Below are 18,369 nucleotides of genomic sequence, written 5' to 3'. Positions count from 1 at the left end.
CACACGCACACAATGCCCCCCCCCCCATCCCCCGCGGGAGAAGCTAAAGGCAGCGGGTCTACGCGGGGCGCCCGCGACAGCGGGCCTGGAGATACTACGCCCTCCACACAATCGGAATGACGCCTGCTTGACATCCTGTTTCGACGCTGTCCTGTCGTCGCCCTGCCCGTGTGTCACAGACGACGCCGGCGCCACTGTTGTTGTTGTTTGTAGCGCCAGGCCAGGCGCCCATCGCGGCCCAGGACCCCAGGACGGCGCTGTGACGATGATGACGACAAGGCTTTGGCTCCGGCAGAGAGGGTTCGAACTGCACGAACGAACCGTTCACCTTAAGCTTTGTAAAAGCGTCGTCGGTCGGGCTGTGGCGGGCCCAGGCGCAGGCGGCTGGACGGGGGCGTCGTGTGGTCGTGTGGGTCACTGCCCCCCCCCCCTCCTCCTCCTCCCCCCCGACCAGGGCCCCGCCCTCGGGCCCGGGGGCGTCGGGCGAGACGCGCCTCCACGCCGCCGCGACGGGCCGGGCGGCGCACTGATGGGTAAAGCATCCTCAAATGAATCGACGACGACGGGACAGAAGGGGGGATGGTGGAGGCGCTGGGCGGTGATGCACGACAGATATAAGTCACGTGACCGTATGTGTGTGTCTGTGTGTGTGGGGGGGGGGGGAAGGAAGGACCCGAGACCCGACGGAAGACCGACGACGGGAAGGACGAAAGACAGGATGAAGGGAGGCCTGATTGGAGGAGCGAAAAGTGGCTGGGGGGTGAGGCGCCACGGACGGGCGGACGGTGCGGTCTAGGAGAGGAGAGTGGGAGTTCTACGCCCCAGACAAGCATGACGGTGACGGTCTTGCTCGCCGGCCGGTGCGACGCCCTATCGCCCCCCCCCTCTTTATCCCCCCTCATATTCCTCCTTCCCTTGCATCCTTTCATTTCATTTTCCCTGCATGAGTTTATTATGCACCTCGTTCTTGTCCGTAAGAATAATAATTAAAATGAAAGGAAAGGGAACGGAACTGAAATAAACATTTCAGGCAACACAACCGAAAAGCACACAAGAAAATGATACAATGTGATACTTCATATCTGATCTCACATTGATGGGATTGAGTTTTGTCCAAACTCAGAGAGCGCCATCACAGGCAGATCATTCAGTCCCTCTGGTGGGTCTCTTCAGACGGCAGATACCACTTATCCAATCATGAGGCCTCTGCCAGACATCTGGGCAAGAAAGCATCATACGTCTGTACTCAGCCCAATGAGAATCGAAAACATTGTGGCTAACATGGAAGAGAGCGCAAAATGTTGCGGCAACAAAGACTCACAGTAAATTTAGATGGAACGGGGACAATTTAACTGTTGTTACTTCTAAGATGTAATTACGTCTTACTAGAAAACAGAACAACACATTCAGATTAAACTACTTTGTTGTCCGAACAGAACCACAAGACCACTGAAGTAATAATTTACCGAGAAACAGAAAACCCAAACATCAATTTGTAAAAATAATTATGACATCTTTCTTTTGGTAGAATTATGAAAAATGAAATACTGTACATTGCAATTTAAAGAGCATTACAGTTTTTAAGAATGATCAATATTTAAAACGAAGAAAACATAAAAATAATATTTGAAGATATACAATAATGTGAGTAGTATTTGTTTGATTAAGCATCCCGACAGGACGAATATGAGACTGACATTTCGACCAGCTCTGACACCCACACAAAAACAAACCTAACCTAAAAGGAACCCAATAACCTGTTGGGATTATGAGGCAAATACGGGCCTCGCCGTCCTCGTAGCCTCTCGTGCAAAGCCAAGAAAGAAGCCAACCAACCTGCATCGGCCTGAAATTCTCGAAGGGACGGAAAGGGTTCGCAGGTCGCAGTTCTTTGACCCCCCTTGCACCTGCAGCCACAGCCCCTGCAGCGGTCGGTGGGGCCACTCTGCCAGGCTTCCTCTGGCAGGATTAAGGCCGGACCGAGGCGTAAGCACTGCACTCGCGACACTCTGCTGCTGCCCGACGTCTCCGACCAGCGTGGTCGAAAGGTTTATGTCACGAATCGCACAATCAGTGATCACCGAGCCCCGCTGGCTGCTGCATCCCTACGGCCCAGGGGGGTCCTTGGCGCAGGACACCAACGGAGCGGCCGGAGACGAGCGCTCTGGAACCCCAACAAGCAGACGCCACACTGACCTTCATCCTTCAGGCAGGATCCAGCGCTGCAGCAGGGGCGTATCTCCCACGGCCAGGGCGTTGGCGGAGGACTTGGGTCGGGCCCGTAGTGGACGCGCCTGATCACCAGGGCATTTGCAGGGCTTTACGTCAACCTCAGTATCGCGGCGTACTCGCTGCGCCAGGCCTCGACGCTCGCGCTGCTGCTACTACTGTCGCCGCCGCCGCCGCAGCGCTCCAGCCACTCCCCGCCACATCCAGGCGCTCGCGGTCGCGCTCGACTCGTCGCGGCCCGGGCCGTGCTCGGCTCCGGCTCCTCGGCCTGCACGAGGCCGTTCAGGATGTCCTACGGGACAGCCGTTGGGCCCTGCTGTCCTGACCTCAGGTCCGTACGGCCATATCACCGCACCGCACCAGCCAGCTCCACTGACTCTCGACACGAGCGGGCAGAGCTGGACCAGGGGTGCCACACCCTCTCCTGGAGCCAAAGCAGCCTCAGCTGACAGCCCCCCTCCCGATGCTGCCCCTGCCCCACCCCCTGCCAGGGCCGTACCCTAGAACTACCCCCGCTCGAGCCCGAGGCCCGACCCGAACCGCGCCGAGGCAAGGGCCGAGCCGAGCACACCCACCCCTGCCTCTGCCGAGTCAAGCCTCCACCACCATGCCTCCAACCCCCTTCCACCCCCTCTCCATCCACCCCCTCGGGAGGGGCTGGGGGGTGGGAGTAGGAGGGGGTTGCAACCCGCGTTCAGAAATTACTGTTTGCTGACTAAATTCCACTCTCCTTGAACGTAGCGCCAAACACGTTGACTTTGCGAGCGCATGCAGGATGCAAGGGGTTGAAAAGCCCAGCAAAGCTTGACCACAGTGTGGACACACCGTCGTAATGAATGTAAACGATCCGATGCACGATTTTACAGGGTCCCAAAGTCCCCAGGACCCCGTACTTTAATTTGGGTATACTATACTGGATGCAGCAGTGCGAGCATGTTTGAGCTTGCCTACTCTCGTCCACCCGTGGCGCTTGTAACTAATGCGTGGTGCCTTACGGCTAAGCCGGCGCCTAGCGAGTAGGCAACACCCAAATGCTCAATGCAGTACATCAAAAGGAAAAAAAAAGTACAGGGCCCATGGCGCCCCCTGAATACTCAGAATATTTACCAAGATAGTTTGTGTGACATGTCTGAGTTCACATCAGTTTGCGACATTTGTGCTTATTTTTGATCAAGATTTTTGTGAGGAATGTGGTTAATACGTTTGAAACCAGGCGCCAACAGTTGTCTGTGAAATTTTTCATATATTTTGAGCTGAGAGAAAAATGTTGCCACCAGACCCTCACCCAAAGTTGCTAGTCCTTTTGTAACATTTCACTTACGTTAAAATCAGAAAGAAAATGTTACCTTGGCCCTGTACTAGTCTCATATTTTACTTTCGATGGGGCTCATGACCATTGATGATGTTTGCTTGACAAGTGTGTCGAGGGCGCTGTTGCATGATGTGGCGCGAAAACACGTCTCCCGCCAAAACACACGGAAAAACTTCAGTAGCTTGTCTGTTTAATTTTCATTGGAAAGTTCAGCGAGTTTTTTAACTTCTGCGAAGTAACTACTGCTTTGACCGACTTTCATGAGCCTGACATTCGGGGTAAATTACAAACTACGCAGCTACGCAGCATTTTTTCTTAGTTCGGCTGAAGCAATGCTGCCACAGTCAGTTTGAACGCTCCCTCTTGCAAACCTCTTTTATCTTAAAGAAATTTGGATCTGACTCACAAGGAAATACATTTTAGAACACAGGGAGTTAAAATCAATGTGATTTTAAATTTGTCGGCGAAGTTTGCAACAGCTGATTGGAAAAGCGTGACGTAATTCAAATTTTCTATATTTAGAACGAGCATGCGCAGTGAGCAGAACCGATTATCCGCCATTCATATAACGTAGTGTACGTAGCGACTCGCGTTGGGTTTGATATCAATGAAATAATGGGATTTTACTCGTTATAAATGTAGGCCCACTGTCACCCAGGGCTTCAAATTTTCTCTTATATTTTCAAGGTAAATGTAATGGTTTAGTTTCACCTCAAATCTGCGTACTAACGCCCCTAGAAGCGTGTGCGTTGGAGATATGGCCTGCTCATCCCGTCCTGCATGGAAAACAATCCACTTGCTTTAAACCCCTGAACACTTAAGGTTTCTCTATATGTCGGCGCTCCTTGCGTTTCCCAGTTTCTTAGGATAACGCCTTGGAGCCAGTCGGCACACCACCAGTTGACTCATCTCTTGCGCAAACACGTGAAAACGATTGTTGAATCAGTGTTTTAGAGGTTGAGTTTTCTTAGGTGACTGTGTGTCTCGGTTTGTTTAAGTTCGCGCTGTCCCAAGCTGTTCACTCGGGATAAAAATTCGCTGGGGACGCGATTCTAGCGATACGCAGAGCGGAGATACGCCTACTTTATATTTTAGTATTTGTCCAATTCTTTTGTTTGGAAACTGACAGTGTTTAGTAGAAACCTGTTTTTCCACAACATATTGAGAAAATGTGCATGAAAGTGAGTCTCATCGGTGTGCTTACTGATACATTGTTATTTATTATAAAAATGTGTCAACAAAAATATTTCTCTGTTTGCATCATGATTTATTTTGTAATGTTCCCTGAAACATTGCTGGATAACCTTTAAATGGCATGGCCTAAATAGAACCACAATGTGTCTTAAACTCTTATTTATGAAGTCTCCTAATCTATGTCTTTGCTCGTATCGAATTTCTATTGTTGTCTGTCACTTTCGTTATTGAAATACCATATAGTTAGAATAATATTTATTACTCTTTGTAGGTTAGATTTACTCGCTTTCTTGTTAATGTGCGGATAATTACATCAAAGGCTGCACATTTTTAATTTTAATTTCACGCTAAACTTTTCTTCCATCATTAAGAACTTCTTGAACTTATAATTTCCTCTCTGAAGGACTTACAATTAATGTAAATTATGTCTCTTTTAAATTTTGATACTGATTTTCTCTAATCTTTTATGTTTCCCTCTTTTCAGGATAAAAGATGCTAACACGATAAAACTGTAAAAGCGAGTGCCGTCACAATGGGAGCCTTCCTGGATAAGCCGAAGACTGAAAAGACGAACGAACATGGAGCAGGGAATGGATTACGGTTTGGTGTCTCGAGTATGCAAGGATGGAGAGTGGAAATGGAAGATGCGCATCGCGCCATAACAGGACTGGGCTCTGACCTCAAGGACTGGTCATTTTTTGCAGTAAGTTTTAGGTTTATAGGGCATAAGTAGTCATCTCTGAATAATATCTAACTGTGGTCCCTCTACTATTATCTTTTTTTTCTTTCTAGGTATTTGATGGTCATGCTGGAGCAAGAGTTTCTGCTCATTGTGCAGAACATTTATTAGAATCCATTGTGAAAACGGAAGAGTTTCAAAAATCTGAGTTTATCAAAGGCATCCGCTCTGGCTTCCTGAATTTAGACGATAGAATGCGAATGCTACCAGAACTTGCAAGTGGAGAGGACAAGTCAGGGTCTACTGCAGTTTGTGCATTAATTTCTCCTCGACAAGTGTTTGTGGCTAACTGTGGGGACTCTCGGGCTGTTCTGTGTCGTGCTGGACAACTTGTCTTTTCTACTCAAGATCATAAGCCTGTCTTGCCAACTGAAAAAGAGCGAATCCAGCGGGCTGGAGGAAGCGTAATGATTCAGCGAGTTAATGGATCACTTGCAGTGTCAAGGTAATGATCCTTTGTATTATCTATCTATACGTATCTAGCCATCACCTTTTTCATTAAAGTCATCTGTTTATTGTTATAATAACTTGTTGAATTTATTTGTGCAGAGCCTTAGGAGATTATGAATACAAGAATGTTGAAGGTCGTGGTCCTTGTGAGCAATTAGTGTCACCTGAGCCAGAAGTTTTTGTACATGAAAGAAGTGATGACAAGGATGAATTCCTTGTTCTTGCTTGTGATGGTGTTTGGGACGTAATGAGTAATGTGGACTTGTGTGACTACGTCCGGTCAAGGCTTCTGCTTTCTGATGATCTAGAGAACATTTGTAACCAAGTTGTTGACACATGCTTGTTTAAGGTACACCATTTAACAATGTAATCTCTGAAGTTAAGTGAAAAGTTCTTAATCTAGACCAAGTATTTAATATCTTTATTTCTGATTTGTAGGGTAGCCGGGATAATATGAGTATTGTGCTGGTTACCTTCCCAGGAGCTCCTAAACCCTGTGATGATGCCAAGGCTAAAGAGGCAGACCTGGAAGCTTATTTAGAGAGGAGGATAACTGGTAAGACACGTAATTTACAACTCACCTAAAGACTTCACTTTTTTTTATACCTATTTTTTTTTCTTGCTTTCTTAACTCTTCCATAATTTGTCTGGTTTAGAACTTGTACGGGACAGGATGGGAGGGGATGATTTGGAATTCGGACATGTGCTACAAATTCTGCAAGAGGAAGAAATCCCTGGTCTCCCGCCTGGTGGAGGAATCAGTGCAAAGTAAGTTGGCTTATTTCTTTCTCGTAAGCTGACATTTTTTCCCAACCCTGATCTTTAGTTTGCTGATATTGTGGTATTGTTTTTTCAGACGAAACTTCATTGATAATGTTTTCAAGAGGCTGTGTCCAAATAAAGTAGAAAGTGTAATAAGCTATGACGGCTTTTGAGAACCCTGTATGCTGTAAGTTTCTACCCATTTTTTTAACCTGTTTCATGAAAAAAAAGGAAAAACTTTACTGCAATAAAACGTTCTTTCCTCTTTTAATTTTCTCTCCTCCACCCTTGCGGGTTTTGATTTTTTATAAGCATTTGTATGAAATTTTATATAATTTAACAGTCACATAACTCGTCTTATGTATTTATATATCATTTGCTGTGTATGATGTATGTTAATTTGTGAATTCTCTTCCTCCTTTTCTTTCTTTTTAAAAAATTTCAATGTGTAGTTAGAAATTGGTGTGAATTCATTGGAATTGGGTACAACTTCCTCACTCACGACTTTCACTCTATCAATTTAACTGGTGAAATTATTCAATGGTTACGTTTCAGTATCATCCAACTAGTCGTAACTCTTCAAATTAAGTTCATGATGGCTTATGTTCTCTTTCAAAAATCAGCACCATGATTGTGATAACAAATTCCAAAGGATTGAGGTTTGTAACCAAATTATCTGTTTGTATGCTCTAAATTAACATGAAATTAAATAGACAGTTCAATCATTATCTTGTGGTCAGGTTTGCGCTGTCCAATTAATTTTAAATGGTTTGCGAACTTTGTGGTGTCTGTCTTAGATTAGTATTCCCTTACTAACCCCTTCTGTAATACTTGTGACAGTATCAGTACATCCTTTTCTTAATAGCATTGCTGTTAAACACATTTTGATGTCACATCTACCTGCTTTGTGAAGTGAGGAGAGTTCAGGCTTACCAACCGACAGTGATAGGAGCCCGAGGAATAAGGTCTTGGACACAGCTATGATTGGTACTTCTCTGCCATATTGCTTTTGTGTTTTATGATGTTTTATTTCTTGTTCCTCTGATTTTAAATACTTAGCGAATTCACCTCTTTGTGACTCACTGGAAGAAAATGTGATGGTCTCTGTATTACCGTTTTGCATTTTAGTTTACTTGGAAGGGTTTTCTTTTGTATAATTTCATGAAATCCAGTATGCTTTACGACTCCTTTCTAAGAACCTGCATTGAAATATGTGATGTTTAAATTAGCATGTATGGAAGGTTTATTGAGTAAAATTTTCGTAGTTAAAGTTGTTATGCAAGCGAACTGAATAAAGCAGTGAATGGTGATAACTCATGTTTTTGGTTTTATGGTTTGAATATGAACCAAATTCATACAACTTATGGCATTTATTACTATGAGTAATGACAATGCAATATTTACTATAATACAGTTTGCCATGTGTTACAGAGGAGAGGAAGATTGCTTGCTAAGCATCTAGTTTCTACCTTCAGATTAGTTATCAGTTCAGTTCAGTAATTGCAACCTTTGCTTACCAGGCACAAGGCCACTTTTACAGATGGCAGCCTTCACAACATTCTGTTTCTTCAAAAATAATTAGGCAAAAATTTATGGCAAGTGGGTATTTTAAGTAAGACATATGGAATGTGTTCTGCCCATCCCAGCCATACATGAGCAGATCAAGTCAACTTCCACATATTCACACTCAATTATTTTGCTACATTCACAGATCTTAAGGTCGTGTGGTGAATGCCATTCAACTCAAGACAAAAAATGATCTCATAAAACTTTTGTTTTTGAAGTGAAGTGAAGTTGCAGCATTAAAATAAAATATTGCCAAGACTGAGGAAACAGTGCTCATACAATTCAAAGTATATTCTGTTCTTTCTTACCATGTAAATACGTAATGAGGGACCAAGCACAAGTTTGAATTGACCTTTATACATCCAGCCATCAGTTGCGCATAGGAAATATTAAAGCAAGATACTGTACCCAAATTTATTTTAATATGAATCTCAGTTACTTTTGAAATTTAAGACTACATCACTTTTTAAAATTCATTACAACAACAAAATTTAACAAAATTAAAAGATAGGAACTAAAATTCTAACTGTCTACCATTAACGTAGATCTTAAACATTTTTCCCTCTTTCCGGGAACCAAATTATCTACAGAGGTATTAAACTACTCCTTTCACAAATGTGAAGGGAAGTGCAGGAGAGAAAGAATAGGAAATAAAGTATTCTTTGGGGAAGAAAGGCCATTGTTTGGCTATGTGCTGGCTTTATTTCAGAACCATTGATTTCTTCTAAAATTAGCTGTTCCGACTTCAACTCTCGGTACTGATACTGCGCCTATTTTTAGCAAGACTATCCAACCTAAAATTAAGTGATCTTTTTATTTTATTTTATGATGTGCAGTAAGTAAAACTCATTAGTTAGAAAGTGGAACCTATTTTTACTGTCTTTCTTACAACTTACTCATATCATTATGAAAGAAAGATGTAAAGGTCAAAATTACTTATATGCATTGCAATCACATACATTTTTGTGGTTGCGGTTGAATATGCCACATCTTATTGATTGTGAACAATGCAATTGATCCTAAATTTTCTTTAAATTAGAAATTTAAATAATAAATACTCCCGTATTTTTTTAAGCAAGCAGAGCTTTCAATGCCTCAAAGACTACAAATATGTTAATTTAATGATTGAATAACTGTTGCAGTACAATTTTAATCGATCAAAACAAAATATTCTTGCCTGACTGTTTAAACCAAAATTTGACACAGAGTGTTTTGGATTAAAAGCTGGACTAGATTCATAAACATCAACAGAAAACCAGTTGATGCAGCATCGCAGTACAACAAGTCCGTTTCCGTTTCCAAAATTAATATTGATATATTTATCATTAAGTACAACGTTAAAACCTGTTACAACATGCTAATGTGTTACATCACCATTGCCACATGCTCCCCCACAGAAATACAAAAATAAGGCAAGAGGATTGATGCCATCAGGAGAAACAAAGGCCAGCCTAAGTATTCTATCATACAAAATGGGACCTGGGTCTTGAGGAAGAAAGAGCAAAACAAGCACCACCCTGCAAAAATAGGTCAAATGATGCATTAACTCATGTGTATTTGTTCTTAAAATTATTTATTTATTTATCCATAATTATACCTTTTTAGGATGTAAGGTTGCTACTCGTGGCAGCTCGTGTGTTTCTGGACCTGTGTAAGGAATATACGTTGATTTTAGACCAGACAAAATTTGCCAGTAAATGTTAAAGTATAAATGTTAAAGTATAAATGTTAAAGTATAGAACAAAATAACATTTAAAAATCTATTTTTTTTTCAAAGAAGAATATATCTTACCAGCCGTTCGCCTGCTGTCGTGCACTCCAGTCGTCCTGTTCATCCCTGATGTGGTTCGTCTCTCCCTGCTCCTGAGGCCGTGTTTCTGAGGGCAACTGCTGCTGCTGTTGTTGCTGCTGTTGACGCTGATCTCCTTGATCTCCCAAATCACTAGACAAGTAAGAAAACCCAAAATAAATCTTCCTGATATGCCACAATGGCAGCACCTCTGAGGTGAGGTCCCACAAGGTGTCCCCACAGTGAAAGTTTGACGAGCCAACGCCAATGATGACGCCTGCAACGCCCTGGGTAGGCCAACCCGCCAAGCAGCCGTGTTAAAACGGTGGCCCGCCCAGCAGCGCCCAAGTTCGGGAGCCTTGGGCAAGAGAACGTTACCTCGCGTCGGAGGGCATTCGCTGTTGGGGGCACCTCACCCTGTTCCCGATCGACAATTCAAAATGCAATCTACGTTCTGTTTGCGCTGACCTGGTAAGGTCGCACTTGTTGCCGTACTCGATGGCCCGGTAGAGGAGGGTGAGTCGCGCCAACTTGTCCTCGGCCTTGGCCGGGCCCCGCAGCTCGTTGAGTTCGCCCAGCTCGGCCAGGCACCGCTCCAGACGCTCGACCTGCTGTTCCGCTGACACCTTGGGGCTCCAGGACCGCTTGCCGATCCCCTCCAGCATCTCCCTGGACAATAATAGGCGATATTTTCAACTAGGGATTTTTTATTTTTTCGGGAAAGTATTACTGAAATTTTTTCAAGAATTAAAAAAAATCTCTTAATTTGTATCCGAGCAGTTTCGCTTTCTTCAAATTTTCTAGAAACATTTCAAATTTTTTAATTTTTCCCGGAAAATTTTCGGTCTGAAAAACCCCCATTCTTAGCTTCAAGTCTTCCGACGTTGACATAGTCGACATGAGGTCATGGTCAACCAGATGACGTCGTACGTGTCTACGTCAGAATGACGTCTTTTGAGACTCGGTGCAGGCCGGGCGCATGCAGGCCGGCGCGGGTCAATGTCACCGGTCGATCGCCCGGTCGGTCGGTCGGTCGGTCGGCGGTCGCCTCGCTGACTCCTAGCCGCACCCACCTGTTGGACTGCGGCACGGAGGCCTTCCTGCGGCGGGCGATCTCCAGCAGCAGGCGCTGGCGCAGCACGTCCAGCGGGTTGACGATGGACAGCCTCTGGCTGCTGCTGCTCGACGGGTTGCGCACGTGCCGGCGCAGGCCGTTGTTGCTCCGGGCGCTGAGGCGGCCCGCCGCGGCCGCCGCCGCCACCGCCTCCCTGTTCCTCTTCACGCGGGTCTGCCGCGAGGTCAGGACAAAGTTATAAGGAGTCATTATCGTCACGGCCTTCACCGAGCTGCCGATGATGGTCGTGACGGTGTATGCTTTTGCGACGTTTCCGGTCAACATTCTAGTTAAAATTTTGGACACGTTTGACGTCAATGTGGCGTCAAGCACACCGTGCGGACTCTTTGAGAGGCTCACCTGTCCCTGTCCGCCGCGGTCGTACTCGGTAAGGAGGTAGAGCTGCGGGTCGGGCTCGGCGGGCTGCCACGCCGCCGCGCCCTTGCCCCGGGCCGCCGCCCCCGGGACCGCCCCGGGCGCCACCCCCGCGACCGCCCCGGGCTGCCCCCAGGCGTCCTCCGCCTGCTGCACGGCCTGCCGCAGGTCCTCATAGGCGAGCAGGCTGTCCAGGCTGCCCAGCGCGGCCAGGTCCTCGTCCTGGTTCCAGGGCGCGGCCCTCCCGGCGCCGCACAGCGCGCACAGCAGCACCACCGCCAGCTCCCAGGACGCCGTCAGCGGCCGGCCGCCGCTCCGCCGCACCACCATCACGGTCTGCAACACGGCAACAGAACAGGGTGAGACACGGTTAAGACACGGTGTACCCCGATGTTGGCGAGGAGGGTCGCTACGGTCGCGCACTGATGTGAGCGCTGCGAGTCGTCTGCCCAGCCCGGGCCCAGGCTCACCTTGGTCGGTGCCTCGCCTCCCTGAGGCCCTGGCGGCTCTGCGCACCGCCCCACCCCGCCCCGCCAGCTCAGGCCGTTTCAGGAGGATGACGCCTCGCCTCACGAGCTTTAAATGGAGCAGTAAAGCACAGGCTCTGTCATCCTTACTTCGGCCCTGCGTGCCAACGCCCGGCCACGCCACGGTCAGCAGCCTCCCCCCCTCCCCCCGAAGGTTCCCGAGGGCGCAGCCGGAGCCGGGGCCAGCGGGGGCAGCGCCATGCTGGTGAAAGGTGAAGGCTACCTCCTTGTTGATGGCTTCGCACGCAGTCAAGGCTTTTTACCTCCTCTTACACTACAGAATGCCACGCCTCGACGCCACCTTACCCGGGGCATTCCTTCTCGTTTGCGGGGCGAGCTCATGGGGGGGGGGGGGGGGGGGGGGCTGGCCGCTGTATCCATCACGGAGACGGATGCGTGCCGAGCCCGGAGGGCCCGGGCCAGGGCCGGCCCGTGCGGTGCGGCGAGGGGAGACGGGCCGAGGAACACCCTCTCGTCATTAGGGGGCGCACGACAAGCGCGTCAGCTAGCAGAGCAGGGCGCATTGGCGGCACTTCGTTACAATCTTGTTGGTTGAACCCAGTGAGCGTGACAGCAAAGCTACGTAAAATTTAGTAAAATATATTTTATACATAATGTACATAATGTATACATATTGTATACATAAAAATTGTCAGAAAAAAAGTTGTTAGAGTAATCGAAGCTAGAGAATTTTGGGTGTTAGATTGAAATTAGATGGAAATCAAGCACCCCTATAAATGGCTGTTGACAATTTTTAGTACACACAAGAATTATTGCTGAGCTTAACTTGAACTTAAAATTAAACTTTAACTTTAAATGCTCAGCTCTGTCAGGAAGCGCAAGGGGAGACCGCCCGGAAGACGGCGTGAAGTGAGGCGCCTGGCGTGAGATTTGGGATGTGAGGTCGACAGGCATGCCAACCAAAATCGCGAAAACATTTTAATTATAGCGCGCCGCAGGCCAAGGTAGACGCACATTTAGCTCAGCTTCACACGGTTTTAACGTGCGTCTACCTTGTTAGTTGAAAATCAGTCGTCCGCACCAGGGTCACAAACAGCTGTTATCTCTTAGCAACTTAGGAAAGGAAGAAAAGGTGTGAGAATATCGGGCACATGTCCTCTTTTCTCCCTTGGAAGTTCGCATTCGGTGGTCAGGGCTCGTATGTGCCTGAAGCCAATCAACGCCCCTCCCCCCCCCCCCTCCTCGAGGTGGCGCGTGGATGAAGTTGGGCGACAAACGTTTTCTTGGCCGACGCCTCCGCACCTGGGAGCTCTGGGCGGGGCCCCGCCTTCATAGAGCTGCTTTGGCAGGTTGGTCTACCCAGCGCGCAGCAGGCGCCAGTACAAACGCTGCCCAGTCAGATGTTCGACGAACGGCTCGAACCTTCTCACGAATAAGTTATTTACTTCTCTCCTTTCATCGCGATAGTATCTCACTCGGACCATAGAACATACACAGATTTCAGAGAAAGCTACGGGAAAAGCGGGCGACAGGTGTTCACTGCTGTTAACTTTGACTTGAGACTTGGTTAACAGCGCATATGTTTGTTTTTTAAAGAAATTGACGAGTAGTAACAGAGAATAGAGTATCTAATTTATTACTCAGGCGTTTCGCCATCATTTTATCCTGCCTTCGTACTCGTGCATAACTTTAGAACGTAATAGATTTGGGATCCGTCCCACTCTTCTCTTCCTCCTCCTTCTCCTCCTCTTCCCCTTTCTCAAGCCGAGCTCTCTCGGAGGGTGGGCGTGCGCGGCCGGTAGGGTAGGGCGATGCAGGTTTATGTGATTGTGGCCCGAGCGCCCGAGTGTTGGTCCAGCACCCCCTCTCCCTCTGCCCCGGATGCTGCGGTTTCATCTTCCTACGACGACACACGCCGCCCAGCGCTTCACTCGGTGAGATGAACAAGATGAACTGCCTCACCACCAGCCCGCCTCAGCCCGCCCGGCGCTAGGCCCAGCCCTCTCCCTCTCAGGGAAATGAGGCACAGAAGCGGACCCTGACGGCCGCAGAAGGAAGCGAAGTACTCTTCTACGAATCAAATTGTGCGGCGTTAAATCAATAAAAGAAAGGCTTTCGCACACACATGAGAGCGTATGTAGAGAGCATGAGGAATGGGGAGAAAGTATGTGCACAGCACGAGCACGTGTACTTGTTTTCGTCACAATATCTAAATTCTACGAAAGAGCCCCAGTCTCTGTCTGTCTATTTTCGATCGCACAACTGCGATTGGTGGAAAGGGAAATCAGCGATGCACCATATTGTCGTGCAGTAGACTTGCAAATGAAAATGAAAACTGTGCGGCATCCGAAATTTCTAAAGTGGGAGCAGCGTATAGCACGGCCCGCGCCGCGCCGTGACACCAGGAGTGGGCGCTATATTCCTGTTTCAATTCAAACGTCAATCGAGCAAAACAGTCTGAAGAAGATTGTGTCTTATTGACAGGTGGGACGGACGGTGGACCTGTCAGGAACCTCATCCTCCTCCCCGGCCCGCCGCCCCGCCCCGCACCCACCCGCCTCTATCCGCAGTTAGAAAAGAAGCGTGCGCGGCGCGCTTTGAAAGCAGAGAATATCGACAAAACTATCGCACTATGGTTTAGTCGCGCGCACGCTGCGCACGAGCCGAGGGCGTCGCGTTTACTCGCCGAGTTGTCCCGCCACCGCGGCGCTGCCAACAGCTTGTCCCCGCGGACATGGCGCCTGCGGAGCGGCGGGTAGGCCGCGCGCCCAACAGGCGTGTTCGGCGGGACTGTCTACCCCGCTACTCGACAGGGGCTTCCATTCCCGAGGAGAGGTGCCGCCGGCGCGATTGGAAGCGAACTAGGGCGTGCGTGCTTTGCGTGAGCGAGAAAGAGTGAGGGATGATGAGTGACAGAGAAAGAGAATTGAATTAAGTTTTAGTATGGCCCGCAGTTAAGGGGACTGAAGCCTCACAATAAAATTGACCGCTGATTTCACTCGAAATAGTGTCGCAGTTCGAGCAGGTGAATAAATGACCAAGTTGTCAAAACAAAAGTACAACTGAAAATTTCACTGAAAGTTTTTTTTTTTCAAAATGTTTCTTGAGAGAGACAGAGAGAGAGGAAGAGAGAGGCGAGGGAATGAAGTACTCCTGTTGTCAGTCATGCGTAAATAATGACCAGTAGGAGGCTTTGCAGCGGCTGGCCTGAAACAACCGACCAACTAAACAGGAAAAAATAAGACACCCACACACACAACCTGTGTATTTATGTAATCCGTGCCCACGCACACACACACAGACAAAGCGGCCTGCATAATTTAACCAGCGAGACGAAGAATTAATAGGATCGGTTTAGGTCCTTTTCTGTGGGCGGGGCGCTCCCCTCTCCCGCCCAAAAGGAAGGAAACATTACGTTTTTAACCACACGCCACAACTAGAGTGGCACTGGAAAAACAAGTGTTGCGAACGCGACGTTTCTTGACATGTTCTCGGGAGAACAGGTTTCTTGATGCTATCTGATTCCCATGTAAAAGGATAGAGGAGCGTCACAGCGAGAATGCATCGGGGAAAGTGTTCTCCCGAGAACACGTCAAGAAACGTTACGCACGCAACACTACTTGTTTCTCCAGTTGGAGGGGGGGGGGGCGTAGAGGGGGTGGGGAGGATCATAGTGCCCCAAATGAAGAGGCGAGGGGCGGCGGGGGCGGCGGGGTCTGGTCTCCGCAGGGCCGCGGGGGTCCTGCGGGTACTGCGCGCGGCGCGGGGGCGGGCGGGTAAGTAAGTTTGAGTTGGCGACGTCATCAGTGGGACTTGGATTGGCCCTCCGGGCCCTCCGGGCTCTATCCGCAGGTGCTGAAGCCGGCGCTTGAAGCAGGTGCTGAAGCAGCAGGTGCTGAAGCAGGAGGCCCAGCCTTCCAATTACTGAGTGGGCGCCGCAGCGGCCCCCGTGCAGCCAGCCGGGGTGCACGGCGTCATCCCCTATACCGACCGCCCACTCTCCTCCCCCTTCTCCATCTCCCTCCCTCTCTCGCCTCCCACCACGGATGATAATGAAATGGCTTCAGGGATGTGATGTGTGTCCCCCCCAGCACACGACATGCTGCTCTGCTCATTACTAGGAAACTGGCCGACAAAGTAGGCTACATACAAGAAAACTTAAACACCCTGAAAATGCAAAAGTAGGACACCCCTTACTCTTGCAACAGTAGAAAAAAATCCAACTCATGAAAGAGTAGGAAACGCTTGTTATACTCTTGTAACATAGTGCAGGACTTAGCTTATCGACTCTTGTAGGAGGATAAACGTAGCCCCAAATATTTTCCGGTGTCACTTCGCACTCAAAACGTGGCAAGTTATTAACAACACGTTTTAAACTTTTGCTTGGGACAAAATCAGACCCCTTTTCCGCATTAATTAGGTGTTGCCGTGGTTCTCGGTGATTCGCGTTTGAACCCTCAGTACAGTTTGGGCGTGGTGGGGGTGTGGTGGGGGTGTGGTGGGGCGTGGCGGCGCCCATGAACGGCAAGCAGAGAAACCAATTTAATTCATGATGGAAAGTCATAGTAATGTAAATAAACGGCGGAGGCAGGACCAACAGGCGAGGGAGACAGGGAGTCTCTCTCTCTCTCTCCCTCTCTCTGTCTCTGCCCCCTTGTCCTGTCTCTGTCTTTCGCCCTTTGCACCCCCTCGCCCCGTTCCTCGCTCGCGGTGACAGAGGTCGCAACTCTGTTAGTGATCTGTAAACAAACCCTCCTCGGTTCGCCCCGGCCGCCCTGCTGGCCCTGTTGGTCCTGCTGGTCTCGCCCCAGCCCCTTCTGTCCTCAGGCGCTTCCAGCATCTCCACTTGCCCGGCGGCTGCCCGCGCCCGCGCAGTTCTGATCTTACAGTGCCTTGCTGTAATAAACATGTACATTATTGTATATTTATATATTTTACGCCACTTTTGATATACCCTGCTGAGGGGCGTCCTTCGCTGCCTGATCAGACCAGATCAGACTGCGTCAATCACCATCAGCATTCCATTACCGTTGCCTTAGTGATCACGACTTCCCCTCGTTTTCAAATCGGCTTTTCCATTTGTTTTTGCGCTGTTTTGCCCTGTCTTATTTTTTTGTTCCTCCTCACCCTTCCCTTCCTCCCTCATCATCTCTCCATTCTTCAGTAAGTCGGCTGTGGCGGCGGACACGGCCGACAGGAGGGCGTGCCAGTTGTTTACAAATGAGGGCAAAGGCCCAACGGCGGCGCCCCCCTCCTTGGTGAAATAATGTTTTCTGACATGGAAGCGAGAAGGCGGTCCGAGGAGTGTGGCGCTGCCACCCTCACAGGGTGCAGTCAGCAGCAGGTGCTGCCGCTTGTAAATATCGGATGTTATTCAAAGGGAGGGTTGTATGGGAGGGGAGGGGGGGGGGCAGTGAAAGAGAGCAGAAGGAGCAGCAGCAGCCGGCTCGGCGGAAGAATCCTCGTCACGTTGACGTCTATGTGTGAATAACCCAGCGCGGCCCTACTACCCGCCCCGGCCTGCAGGCAAGGGGGCTCGTCCTGCTCATCCCGCGAAGCACTTCCCTAAACCGCCCCCCCCCCTCCCTTCCTTGTACGTCAGTGCCGTAAACGAGTTACGATGAGGTTCTCCGTTCTGTTAGTTCCCCAGATAATGTCCCCAGCATGTCGCGAGGTCTCACCCCGGCTCGTCCAGCTAGAGCAGGCCTCCCTCCTTCCCTCCCTCCCTCCCTATAATTAGACACAAATACATCGTGGCTATCTTATCTCAACCCGGACACGGACACGGGTACCCATCAACCGCCATAAACGCAACGAGCCGCTTCAGAGGAAAAAAAAAAAGGCGCATTTCCACCTTGCGAATTGCAAACTAAGTAACAGCTGCAAAGAAAGTGACAAAACCTAGCAAAAATTATGGGTGCATATAATATGCACCCATTTGCCGTTGTTGTATGGGAAGTCCCTCAAGTCATCCTGAGAAGTTAAATTGCACCGAAAACTAACTTCCCAGCGTCATTATGGAACTTCCGATGTACCAGACAGCAGTGACAGACAATTAAAAGGTCACTGTGCTAAGTGGACTTACCCCCTTCTTTCGCTTCACGGCAGATAATATGTGCAAGAGTAAAGTTTAACAGTAATAACGCTTTAAACTTTTTTAAAAAATGCAAAAGAGGCGCCTGTGTGTTTGCCCGTCGTTTGCACTTTTGTGGAGTATGGAAAGTTTACCCTGGCTGCAGCTTGGGCCCAAAACTCTCTATCCGTCCTTCCGACGCACCTTCGCTAATTATTTATTCCAGCCGATGGTGTCCCGACCAGGTCAGGTGGCGTTGGTCCGGTCTGGGTCGGGTG

At 48.7% G+C, this 18,369-nt stretch overlaps 3 protein-coding genes across 7 annotated transcripts in view; 1 reads left to right on the top strand and 2 right to left on the bottom strand.

Moving 5' to 3' along the window:
- Positions 1-2,620, bottom strand: part of LOC113208502 (FERM, ARHGEF and pleckstrin domain-containing protein 1) — a 51,556-nt gene extending 48,936 nt beyond the window's left edge. The window contains exon 1 of one of the 3 annotated variants that reach the window (XM_026425517.2): positions 2,197-2,620. The gene's annotated coding sequence lies outside the window, so the exon portion shown is untranslated. Of the gene's footprint in view, positions 1-1,836; positions 2,151-2,196 lie in introns of those variants that run through there. The other 2 variants (XM_026425519.2, XM_026425518.2) reach the window with 2 other exon arrangements.
- Positions 2,621-4,060: 1,440 nt separating this feature from the next.
- Positions 4,061-8,003, top strand: LOC113208492 (protein phosphatase 1B). Of its 2 annotated transcripts, none has more exons than XM_026425503.2 (7): positions 4,061-4,228; positions 5,220-5,438; positions 5,528-5,919; positions 6,024-6,273; positions 6,363-6,480; positions 6,581-6,692; positions 6,781-8,003. In XM_026425503.2, exons 2-7 carry the CDS (start codon positions 5,268-5,270, stop codon positions 6,857-6,859), a joined length of 1,122 nt encoding a protein of 373 aa, XP_026281288.1. In that variant the 5' UTR covers positions 4,061-4,228; positions 5,220-5,267; the 3' UTR covers positions 6,860-8,003. The 2 variants fall into 2 exon arrangements, with proteins under 2 accessions (XP_026281288.1, XP_026281290.1); XM_026425505.2 differs by lacking the exon at positions 4,061-4,228 and adding an exon at positions 4,463-4,722.
- Positions 8,004-8,041: 38 nt separating this feature from the next.
- The window catches only part of LOC113208493 (uncharacterized), a 106,269-nt gene continuing 95,941 nt past the window's right edge, over positions 8,042-18,369 (bottom strand). For both annotated transcript variants that reach the window (XM_052272110.1, XM_026425506.2), the window contains exons 3-8: positions 11,516-11,866; positions 11,115-11,329; positions 10,510-10,710; positions 10,045-10,194; positions 9,850-9,899; positions 8,042-9,769 (exon numbers count right to left, since the gene is read on the bottom strand). In XM_052272110.1, coding sequence (XP_052128070.1) covers positions 9,854-9,899; positions 10,045-10,194; positions 10,510-10,710; positions 11,115-11,329; positions 11,516-11,860 — 957 coding nt within the window. In that variant the 5' untranslated portion in view covers positions 11,861-11,866 and the 3' untranslated portion in view covers positions 8,042-9,769; positions 9,850-9,853. The remainder of the gene's footprint in view (positions 9,770-9,849; positions 9,900-10,044; positions 10,195-10,509; positions 10,711-11,114; positions 11,330-11,515; positions 11,867-18,369) is intronic.

The sequence above is a fragment of the Frankliniella occidentalis genome, unplaced genomic scaffold (genome assembly GCF_000697945.3).
Source record: "Frankliniella occidentalis isolate FOCC.00 unplaced genomic scaffold, Focc_3.1 Scaffold187, whole genome shotgun sequence".
Lineage (NCBI taxonomy): Eukaryota > Metazoa > Arthropoda > Insecta > Thysanoptera > Thripidae > Frankliniella > Frankliniella occidentalis.
This window is presented reverse-complemented; position numbering and strand designations above follow the sequence as displayed.